The sequence below is a fragment of the Oncorhynchus tshawytscha genome, unplaced genomic scaffold (genome assembly GCF_018296145.1).
Source record: "Oncorhynchus tshawytscha isolate Ot180627B unplaced genomic scaffold, Otsh_v2.0 Un_contig_5665_pilon_pilon, whole genome shotgun sequence".
Taxonomy (NCBI): Eukaryota; Metazoa; Chordata; class Actinopteri; order Salmoniformes; family Salmonidae; genus Oncorhynchus; species Oncorhynchus tshawytscha.
This window is the reverse complement of record NW_024609774.1, coordinates 228,883-240,842: the sequence shown is the minus strand read 5'-3', so window position 1 is coordinate 240,842 and position 11,960 is coordinate 228,883. Positions and strand designations below refer to the sequence as shown.

The following is an 11,960-nucleotide window of genomic DNA, read 5'->3' as shown; positions in this document are numbered from 1 at the left end:
CCACACAACCATTGATCCAAAAAGATACATTTACTGTGAAATATAATGAGTACATTGGTTAAATCACCAACATCATGATGTCTTCTCAATGTAGTTCTGTTAACAACCAGTTCATCCAATAGAAACAAAATGGAAGATACATTTTCTTTCATTTGAATGTGATTTGTACAGTACAGTAAATAACAGTATATTCCACTGTTTTCACATTGGGCAGTACACTTCACTTCTCATCACATTTCCATCATTTCTATCCCAGGTGTCATCAAAGGTGTGGTCACTGAAGACACCTTTCACAATGTAATCAACTGAAACAACTTCAAGAAACAGAATATTTAGCAGGCCGTAGTTTTCACCAAGCCTGTCTTCACCATCGGTTCATGCACCCGGGGAAAAACCTTTTGGCAAAACCTTTTGGCATGGCGAAATCCACTTGGCACAGATGTCATTTAATCATCTAGTTTTGATTTACATTTAATTGAGATGTCAACTAGTGTGAATTCAAAGTGAAATCAACAAAAGAATTCAGCATGTCATTGGATTTAGGTTAAAAGTTGTATGTAGAAAAACTATTCCCTGACTTTCTGCAAATCCAATCAGTTTTCCATGTTGATTCAACATCATGAGATTACATTTTTATGTTTGAATGACATGGAAACCATTTCTTGCCCAGTTGTAGAGGTCTGGATTGAAATCATTGCATGCCTCTGTAAGTGTTGCTTCCATCCCTCTCCTTGCCCCAATCGGGGCTCGAACCAGGGACCCGCTGAACACAACAACTGCCTTCCACGAAGCATTATTACCTGTCGCTCTACAAAGGCTATGGCCCTTGCTGAGCAAGGGAAACAACTACATCAAGGTCTCAGAGCGAGTGACATCACAGAATGAAACACGACTAGCGCGCACTGCTAACTAGCTAGCCATTTCACAGCGGTTACACCTCCTCCATGGCCTGATGGCAACCATACAGTTGCGGCCAAACATATTGGCACCCTTTACACTTTTCTTAAATAATTCCCTATTTCTTCTAAAGTAAGTTTGGTTCTCAACATCTTGTTATTGGATTTTCAACACTGCAAAAACAATGTTTTTGGGATGGACTCCACCAACTGCTTTAATGTTAGAGGGATGGCCTCCACCAACTGCTTTAATGTTAGAGGGATGGCCTCCACCAACTGCTTTAATGTTAGAGGTATGGCCTCCACCAACTGCTTTAATGTTAGAGGGATGGCCTCCACCAACTGCTTTAATGTTAGAGGGATGGCCTCCACCAACTGCTTTAATGTTAGAGGGATGGCCTCCACCAACTGCTTTAATGTTAGAGGGATGGCCTCCACCAACTGCTTTAATGTTAGAGGGATGGCCTCCACCAACTGCTTTAATGTTAGAGGGATGGCCTCCACCAACTGCTTTAATGTTTTAATGTTAGGGATGGCCTCCACCAACTGCTTTAATGTTAGAGGGATGGCCTCCACCAACTGCTTTAATGTTTTAATGTTAGAGGGATGGCCTCCACCAACTGCTTTAATGTTTTAATGAGGGATGGCCTCCACCAACTGCTTTAATGTTAGAGGGATGGCCTCCACCAACTGCTTTAATGTTTTAATGTTAGAGGGATGGCCTCCACCAACTGCTTTAATGTTTTAATGTTAGAGGGATGGCCTCCACCAACTGCTTTAATGTTTTAATGTTAGAGGGATGGCCTCCACCAACTGCTTTAATGTTTTAATGTTAGAGGGATGGCCTCCACCAACTGCTTTAATGTTTTAATGTTAGAGGGAAGGCCTCCACCAACTGCTTTAATGTTTTAATGTTAGAGGGAAGGCCTCCACCAACTGCTTTAATGTTTTAATGTTAGAGGGAAGGCCTCCACCAACTGCTTTAATGTTTTAATGTTAGAGGGATGGCCTCCACCAACTGCTTTAATGTTTTAATGTTAGAGGGAAGGCCTCCACCAACTGCTTTAATGTTTTAATGTTAGAGGGAAGGCCTCCACCAACTGCTGTTTTCAGCTCTTGGATGTGATTCAGATCTGAACTTTTCATTGGCTACTCCAGAACAGTTCAGTGTTTCTTCTTGAACCATTCCCGGGTGCTTTTGATGTGTGTTTGTGGTTGTTGTACTGCTGGAAGATCCAGAACCTTTAACTGATGCCGTTTTTGGACCTTAACAGTTATTGTTTTCTATTAAAATGGTCCAAAAGAAACAAAAATGACTTCTTAGCAAATAGCAATTACTGAAGCCCGTATTTTGCTAGGACTGTCTGGGAGTCTGGTCTGAGTGGCCTAATTGGACGAGCCTAACGGGAGGAACCTGAAAACAAGCTGTTATTGGCAGAGAGGTTTGAAACTCTCTATGTTATTGGTCTATGTCACCAGGCAGTCCAAACATCCATCTCAGCAAAACAGGCTGAAATTTCAGGTGGTCTTTTCAAACCGCTCTTGTACTGAAACAGCATTTGCATCATTTTCACAATTTCACAGTATTTTTCCAACATCATAGAAATATAGAAATATATATAAAACAGAGAAACCATGTTTTTACAGCACTGGGACAGAAAGGAGCATACCTCTCCACACCCATGAGCACAACTATATTAAACTAAATTTCAGGATGTTTATTGTTATTTGATACAGATAAAGGTTAGTATGCCCATAAAAGCTGTCTGGGAGACAATACATGGGGCATTTAGGTATCCAGGGCTGTTGCAGGATTCAAGCAGAACATATATACGTAGATACATTTTGGGGGCAGTTAAAATAAGGGTATTTTACTAGAGTTCCAGAATGCAATGTTTGTATTGAATCTGCAACATATGACATGCAGCTTGTACCTGAATAGTCTGCTATTCCTACTTGGAGACAACCAGTGTTTGTGTTAGTCTGTAGTGCTGTTTTCTACATTCTACCATCACAATGCCATTAATTCCCTGCTGTTTCCAGCAGCCACCATTCCATTGCAAAGAGTCATTTTTATTGATTCAGTTTCAGTTTCCAGGCATCATTTAATATGATACACATTCACTTGTAAATATTGATATTTCTCATTCAGTCTGTACCAGTGTAAAGGCTATGAATGTTAGTTTATGAAAATAATAGGCTCAAGGACAATTGAGCTAAAGGAAGTAATGATGACAAAACAGTTTGAAGTGTTTTTGCTGTTCTCCAGCTACTGCTTGTTATTTAGTCAGAGGCCAATAGGCTTCACAGGTGAGGTAATAGGCTGCCTCTATGTGGACGTTATGACAGTATGACTTATTGTTCCGCTCTCTCCTCTCCAGCACATGTACTGATAGTGTGCTGCCCTCTAGTGGGTCTGTTCAACAAGAGCCAATGCCTCTATGTGGACGTTATGACAGTATGACTTATTGTTCCGCTCTCTCCTCTCCAGCACATGTACTGATAGTGTACTGCCCTCTAGTGGGTCTGTTCAACAAGAGCCAATGCCTCTATGTGGACGTTATGACAGTATGACTTATTGTTCCGCTCTCTCCTCTACAGCACATGTACTGATAGTGTGCTGCCCTCTAGTGGGTCTGTTCAACAAGAGCCAATGCCTCTATGTGGACGTTATGACAGTATGACTTATTGTTCCGCTCTCTCCTCTACAGCACATGTACTGATAGTGTACTGCCCTCTAGTGGGTCTGTTCAATAAGAGCCAAACCCGGAGCAAAAATCTACATCTGTCCAATTCCCTTGGTTTTGTTCATAGATTAAGAACAAGGCCTTAAAATGAAAATGTCATAATTATAATGCAAAAAAAAGTTCAACAAACTGTTTTTAATGTGATTGTTGAGCTATTATTAAAGACAAACATTTGATATTTTGAATGAATTCCAGAATGGCACAGTACACACTCAGTCAGTCAGCCGTAGTGACAAGTTAGTCTTTACTTTATTTCAGCTTTTGATTACATGGCAATGATAGAAACCTCAAATCAAACACTACGAAACAAAAAGAAAAATGGCTAATAATAACATCATATTGCTACATTAAAACTCCAAAATAACATGAAAAAAAAAACAGATAAATCCACTATACATTTAAGTATATACAACCTTGATAAATAACCAGTAACCAAATTCTGTCTAGATTTCTGATTGTTTTATTTGCGGTTTCCTTGTCATCTCTATAAGCAGTCTGCTGAGACGAGGCTAGGAGAAACTAATCAGGGAAACAGGGCTATGTGCTATGGAAGCAGATTCTTGGCACAAAAAAAATATTGAAATAAAACTAATACTGATGAATAATTTGTCAATATCAATGCTTCTTTATTTTTGGCATGAATGTGCCTCCATAAATGAGGAAAAACATGAATAACAGACAGCCAGGCACTGATCAAAGAGTAGAGAAGGTTTTATGCACAAATAAAGCTGCATTTGCTGGATGCCATTGTGATGCCATGTACGATTCCACTTTAAAAACACATCATGTATACCAAAGCTGACTTAAGAGGTCTTGCACTGGGAGAGTAGTTCACCACTATGGAGCATAGTGGTACATTCCTGATCAGAGTAGTTCACCACTATGGAGCATAGTGGTACATTCCTGATCAGAGTAGTTCACCACTATGGAGCATAGTGGTACATTCCTGATCAGAGTAGTTCACCACTATGGAGCATAGTGGTACATTCCTGATCAGAGTAGTTCACCACTATGGAGCATAGTGGTACATTCCTGATCAGAGTAGTTCACCACCATGGAGCATAGTGGTACATTCCTGATCAGAGTAGTTCACCACTATGGAGCATAGTGGTACATTCCTGATCAGAGTAGTTCACCACTATGGAGCATAGTGGGTACATTCCTGATCAGAGTAGTTCACCACTATGGAGCATAGTGGTACATTCCTGATCAGAGTAGTTCACCACTATGGAGCATAGTGGTACATTCCTGATCAGAGTAGTTCACCACTATGGAGCATAGTGGTACATTCCTGATCAGAGTAGTTCACCACCATGGAGCATAGTGGTACATTCCTGATCAGAGTAGTTCACCACTATGGAGCATAGTGGTACATTCCTGATCAGAGTAGTTCACCACTATGGAGCATAGTGGTACATTCCTGATCAGAGTAGTTCACCACTATGGAGCATAGTGGTACATTCCTGATCAGAGTAGTTCACAGAGTAGTTCACTATGGAGCATAGTGGAGCATAGTGGTTCACCACTATGGAGCATAGTGGTACATTCCTGATCAGAGTAGTTCACCACTATGGAGCATAGTGGTACATTCCTGATCAGAGTAGTTCACCACTATGGAGCATAGTGGTACATTCCTGATCAGAGTAGTTCAGCACTATCGAGCATAGTGGTACATTCCTGATCAGAGTAGTTCACCACTATGGAGCATAGTGGTACATTCCTGATCAGAGTAGTTCACCACTATGGAGCATAGTGGTACATTCCTGATCAGAGTAGTTCAGCACCATGGAGCATAGTGGTACATTCCTGATCAGAGTAGTTCAGCACTATGAAGCATAGTGGTACATTCCTGATCAGAGTAGTTCAGCACTATGGAGCATAGTGGTACATTCCTGATCAGAGTAGTTCAGCACTATGGAGCATAGTGGTACATTCCTGATCAACAGCTGTGTTTTGTCTCAAATCCAATCCAAACATTCCAGGGTGTTCCAACTCTAGGAACGGACAGTCCACTGCCCAGGCTTGGTTTGTCTTATGGGTATTATTACTGTATTCCTAGGCGTTGTTTGTCTTACAGGTATTATTACTGTATTCCTAGTACAGTAAAGGATGCAACAGCTATCTGAAATAAGTGAGAGAGCCATTCCAATGCTTTAGGATGGTGAGTGTGGGTTGAAGAAGGTGAAACCTGGATTGTTCTAGCATTTTATACTGTGTCTACAAATGAGGAAGGACATTTAAGAGTGCTCCTATGGGATAAAAAGATAGGTGAGGGCATCTTTGTTGCATTTAAGAGGTAAAAATAACCAGCTCCACTTAGAAAGAGCATCTTTGTGTAACCAGCAGCATGATAGGACACATTTCATTGGGAGTGTCAGGTAGACAATGAATAGGAAATAGGATACTGGGAAAGGGGGATACCTAGTCAGTTGTACACCATCAAATGTGATTATTGTTCAATTATCTTGTGTGTATGTTACATTTACAGAAAGTGAGCGAGAGAAAGAGAAATATGAGAGGAAAAAGAGAGATGCGTGAAAGACAAGGAAAGAGAGAAGTGAAGAGAAAAGAGGACAGAATAGAGGGACAGGGCAGATGAGGACAATACCTCAATTTCCAGACACCTCAAATCTCTGTGAGCCCCTGAGTTGTGGCCCGTACTGACTGACAGATACACAGACACTCCCGCTGACAGACTCTCTAGTCCCCTGAATGGACCTCCAAGTCCAACAGGAAATGAAGTGCGATAGCTGAGCCCTCGCCCATAATCCCACACTAAGACCATGTGCAAACCACTCATCAGGGAAGTGTACATTAGTGCACACAACAGAAAACGAAAATGAACACATCTTATTGGACAAGTCAAGTTAGTCCCCACCTTTTTCAGTCCCCGTTCTTCCGTTTCGGTGCCTAATGAACACGACACTGTGTTAACAGCCGTGTTTCGGAGTGTGTTTTCAGTTAGCACGTCTAAACTGCTGTCAAACAACTGGGAATACATATGAACAACAAAGAGTCAGGGGCAAACAGCTAAGGAGGAATATAGCTGTCAAAGTTCAATTATTGTCACAGATTATGTGCATATAAACAGGCAAATGTAATGGCAAACATGTTCATTTAATTATGGTAATTTAAAAAACTCATTGTAAATGAACTCTTCCTTCAGTTACTGAGTGACAGTTTGGACAGAGTCTAAGTTTATCCTGATACAGACCGATCCAGAGCCAAGTAACAATCTCCTGAGAGCAACTTTGACAGAAAGACTTCAAAAAAGTTTATTCTCGTTTCAAAAAAATCGTCGGTTGGCAATATAACCCATTCCCCCTCAGTCTTTCTAAAAACGTTATCAAAAACTAAAACTGAAACCCAAAAGCTCAAGATTCTGAGGGAAATATATACAGTAGTAAGCTCTACAAACACACGTTGCCCATCATATTAACGTATACAGAAAAGCATCTCACCTTTCCTTTTGAAAGCTAGTAAGAATATTTTGGTTGGGATGCCACAACAACTCCATCAGACCTGCTGAGTTTAGTGTGTGTGTGTGTTTGTGTTTTGTGTGTGTGTGTGTGTGTATGACTTCAGTGTACGACATTAGTGTGTGTGAGAGTATGTGTGTGTGTGCACATGTCTTTTTGAGGGAGGGGATCCATTTTACCCAGAAAGCGATAGACCCCTTCCTCCCAAAATACACACAGCAAAGAGTTTAGAGAGAGACGGAGAGCATTCAGCCACAGAGACAGGAGCAGGGGGAAGAGGAGGAGGGGGAGGCAGGACAGCATGCACCCTGTCCTGTTGGTCGGTCTGTGGAATCCAAAGCTAGAGCCTATCCCAGAGAAATGCTGACCGAGGCAAGAGGCCCCAACCCCCAGTCTGCAGCCCCTGCCCCAACCCCATCCCCAGGCCTGAAAACACAAGTCTCAGGGTCTCAGCAGGATGGGTCCAAACTCTCTCAACGGGGGGAAGAGGAGGAGTCCTGAGCAGCTCTAGTGTCTCTTCATGGAGGAGACCTTCTTCTTGCGGGTGGCCAGCATCTCATAGAAGGGATCCCTGCTGATGGCAGCTCTGTGAGGGTGGGGGTAGAAGGGGGGTAGTCAGTACACTCACCTGGTGGGATAACCTAGTTTATTATCAATGTGTATGGTGGAAAGGAACAGAGGTCAAAAGGAAGCTACGAGTATTTTAGGATTACACATCAAATTAAGAGAGTATTTTAGGATTACACATCAAATTAAGAGAGTATTTTAGGATTACACATCAAATTAAGAGAGTATTTTAGGATTACACATCAAATTAGGAGAGTATTTTAGGATTACACATCAAATTAAGAGAGATAACAGGTAACTTTTTATTTGAATAGTATCTAAATTAGGGCTTCCATTCATAACAAAATCACAACACATCCATAACCCATTCATAACAAAATCACAACACATCCATAACCCATTCATAACAAAATCACATCCATAACCCAATTCATAACAAAATCACAACACATCCATAACCCATTCATAACAAAATCCCAACACATCCATAACCCATTCATAACAAAATCACAACACATCTATAACCCATTCATAACCCATTCATAACCCATTCAAAAAAATAAAATCTAAACAACACATCCATAACCCATTCATAACAAAATCACATCCATAACCCATTCATAACAAAATCACAACACATCCATAACCCATTCATAACAAAATCCCAACACATCCATAACCCATTCATAACAAAATCACAACACATCTATAACCCATTCATAACCCATTCATAACAAAATCACAACACATCCATAACCCATTCATAACAAAATCACAACACATCTATAACCCATTCATAACAAAATCACAACACATCCATAACCCATTCATAACAAAATCACAACACATCTATAACCCATTCATAACCCATTCATAACAAAATCCCAACACATCCATAACCCATTCAAAATAAAATCACAACACATCCATAACCCATTTAAAATAAAATCACAACACATCCATAACCCATTTAAAATAAAATCACAACACATCCATAACCCATTCATAATAAAATCACAACACATCCATAACCCATTCATAACAAAATCACAACACATCTATAACCCATTCATAACAAAATCACAACCCATTCATAACCCATTCATAACTAAATCACAACACATCCATAAACCATTCATAATAAAATCACAACACATCCATAACCCATTCAAAATAAAATCACAACACATCCATAACCCATTCATAACCCATTCATAACTAAATCACAACACATCCATAACCCATTCATAACCCATTCATAACAAAATCACAACACATCCATAACCCATTCATAATAAAATCACAACACATCCATAACCCATTCATAACCCATTCATAACAAAATCACAACACATCCATAACCCATTCATAACCCATTCATAACAAAATCACAACACATCCATAACCCATTCATAACCCATTCATAACAAAATCACAACACATCTATAACCCATTCATAACCCATTCATAACAAAATCACAACACATCTATAACCCATTGATAACTTGTTGATAAGCAGTAGTACTGACTTGATGCTGTTCATCCACTCATCCTTCTCCTCCGTGGTGGGAGCAGAGATCCTGTAGAAGGTGTGGTTCCCCTCCACCACTCTGCCGTCCGCCTCCGTCTTACAGGCCTTGATCACCTGGTCCTTGTTCTCTGGGATGAAGAGTTCAAAGCAGTTCTATGCAGAGGAGAGGAGAGGGAATCTAAATGGTGTTGTCTTGATTACTCAGGTCCTACCTCCTCATCTTCTCTAAACACATTGGAGCAGAAGATCTAAGGTTCCTCCAATCGTTTCTTCTCCTCCAAAACGTTTTGAGAATGAGGCAAGGAGAGAGAATGTGAGGAATGCCACAACTGTATCAGAACAGCTGAGTTTAAGAAGGTGTGCGTGCTCCCGCACATTGGCTAACCGGGCTATCTGCATTGTGTCCAGTCAACCACCACCCGCCAACCCCTCTTTTACACTACTGCTACTCTCTGTTCATCATATATACATAGTCACTTGTGTGTGTGTGTTCCTGCGTGCGCGTGTGTTTAATCAAGGAAGTACAATTGAGATGAACCCAAGCTGTGTTATTATGAAGTGCTTTGAAAGGCTGGTAATGGCTCACATCAACACCATTATCCCACAAAACCTAGACCCACTCCAATTTGCATACCGCCTAAACAGATCCACAGATGACGCAATCGCACTCCACACTGCCCTTTCCCACCTGGACAAAAGGAACACCTATGTGAGAATGCTTTTCATTGACTACAGCTCAGTGTTCAACCCCATAGTGCCCACAAAGCTCATCACTAAGCTAAGGACCCTGGGACTAAACACCTCCCTCTGCAACTGGATCCTGGACTTCCTGACGGACCGCCCCCAGGTGGTGAGGGTAGGTAGCAACACATCTGCCACGCTGATCCTCAACACTGGAGCTCCCCAGGGGTGCGTGCTCAGTCCCCTCCTGTACTCTGTGTTCACTCATGACTGCATGGCCAGGCACGACTCCAACACCATCATTAAGTTTGCAGACGACACAACAGTGATAGGCCTGATCACCGACAACGATGAGACAGCCTATAGAGAGCAGGTCAGAGACCTGACCATGTGGTGCCAGAATAACAACCTATCCCTCAACGTAACCAAGACTAAGGAGATGATTGTAGACTACAGGAAAAGGAGGACCGAGCACGCCCCCATTCTCATCGACGGGGCTGTAGTGGAGCAGATTGAGAGCTTCAAGTTCCTTGGTGTCCACATCAACAACAAACTAGAATGGTCCAAACACACCAAGACAGTCGTGAAGAGGGCACGACAAAGCCTATTCCCCCTCAGGAAACTAAAAAGATTTGGCATGGGTCCTGAGATCCTCAAAAGGTTCTACAGCTGCAACATCGAGAGCATCCTGACTGGTTGCATCACTGCCTGGTAAGGCAACTACTCGGCCTCCAACCGCAAGGCACTACAGAGGGTAGTGCGTACGGCCCAGTACACCACTGGGGCAAAGCTGCCTGCCATCCAGGACCTCTACACCAGGCAGTGTCAGAGGAAGACCCTAAAAATGGTCAAAATCCCCAGCCACCCCAGACATGGACTGTTCTCTCTACTACCTCATGGCAAGTGGTACCGAAGTGCCAAGTCTAGGACAAAAAGGCTTCTCAACAGTTTTCACCCCCAAGCCATAAAACTCCTAAACAGGTAATCAAATGGTTACCCGGACTATTTGCATCGTGTCCCCTCCCAACTCCTCTTTTACGCTGCTGCTACTCTCTGTTGATCATATGTGCATAGTCACTTTAACTATACAGTACGTTCATGTACATACTACCTCAATTGGCCCGACCAACCAGTGCTCTCGCTCATTGGCTAACCGGGCTATCTGCATTGTGTCCCACCACCCGCCAACCCCTCTTTTTACACTACTGCTACTCTCTGTTCATCATATATGCATAGTCACTTTAACCATACCTACAGTGCCTTGCGAAAGTATTCGGCCCCCTTGAACTTTGCGACCTTTTGCCACATTTCAGGCTTCAAACATAAAGATATAAAACTGTATTTTTTTGTGAAGAATCAACAACAAGTGGGACACAATCATGAAGTGAAACGACATTTATTGGATATTTCAAACCTTTTTAACAAATCAAAAACTGAAAAATTCTGCGTGCAAAATTATTCAGCCCCCTTAAGTTAATACTTTGTAGCGCCACCTTTTGCTGCGATTACAGCTGTAAGTCGCTTGGGGTATGTCTCTATCAGTTATGCACATCGAGAGACTGAAATTTTTTCCCATTCCTCCTTGCAAAACAGCTCGAGCTCAGTGAGGTTGGATGGAGAGCATTTGTGAACAGCAGTTTTCAGTTCTTTCCACAGATTCTCGATTGGATTCAGGTCTGGACTTTGACTTGGCCATTCTAACACCTGGATATGTTTATTTTTGAACCATTCCATTGTAGATTTTGCTTTATGTTTTGGATCATTGTCTTGTTGGAAGACTCCGTCCCAGTCTCAGGTCTTTTTGCAGACTCCATCAGGTTTTCTTCCAGAATGGTCCTGTATTTGGCTCCATCCATCTTCCCATCAATTTTAACCATCTTCCCTGTCCCTGCTGAAGAAAAGCAGGCCCAAACCATGATGCTGCCACCACCATGTTTGACAGTGGGGATGGTGTGTTCAGGGTGATGAGCTGTGTTGCTTTTACGCCAAACATAAAGTTTTGCATTGTTGCCAAAAAGTTCAATTTTGGTTTCATCTGACCAGAGCACCTTCTTCCACA

At 41.8% G+C, this 11,960-nt stretch overlaps 1 protein-coding gene across 3 annotated transcripts in view; it reads right to left on the bottom strand.

Annotated features, from left to right (window-relative positions):
• Positions 1-5,175: 5,175 nt before the first annotated feature.
• Positions 5,176-11,960, bottom strand: part of cyth1a (cytohesin 1a) — a 122,700-nt gene continuing 115,915 nt past the window's right edge. For all 3 annotated transcript variants that reach the window (XM_042317877.1, XM_042317875.1, XM_042317876.1), the window contains exons 12-13: positions 9,219-9,373; positions 5,176-7,708 (exon numbers count right to left, since the gene is read on the bottom strand). In XM_042317877.1, coding sequence (XP_042173811.1) covers positions 7,630-7,708; positions 9,219-9,373 — 234 coding nt within the window. In that variant the 3' untranslated portion in view covers positions 5,176-7,629. The remainder of the gene's footprint in view (positions 7,709-9,218; positions 9,374-11,960) is intronic.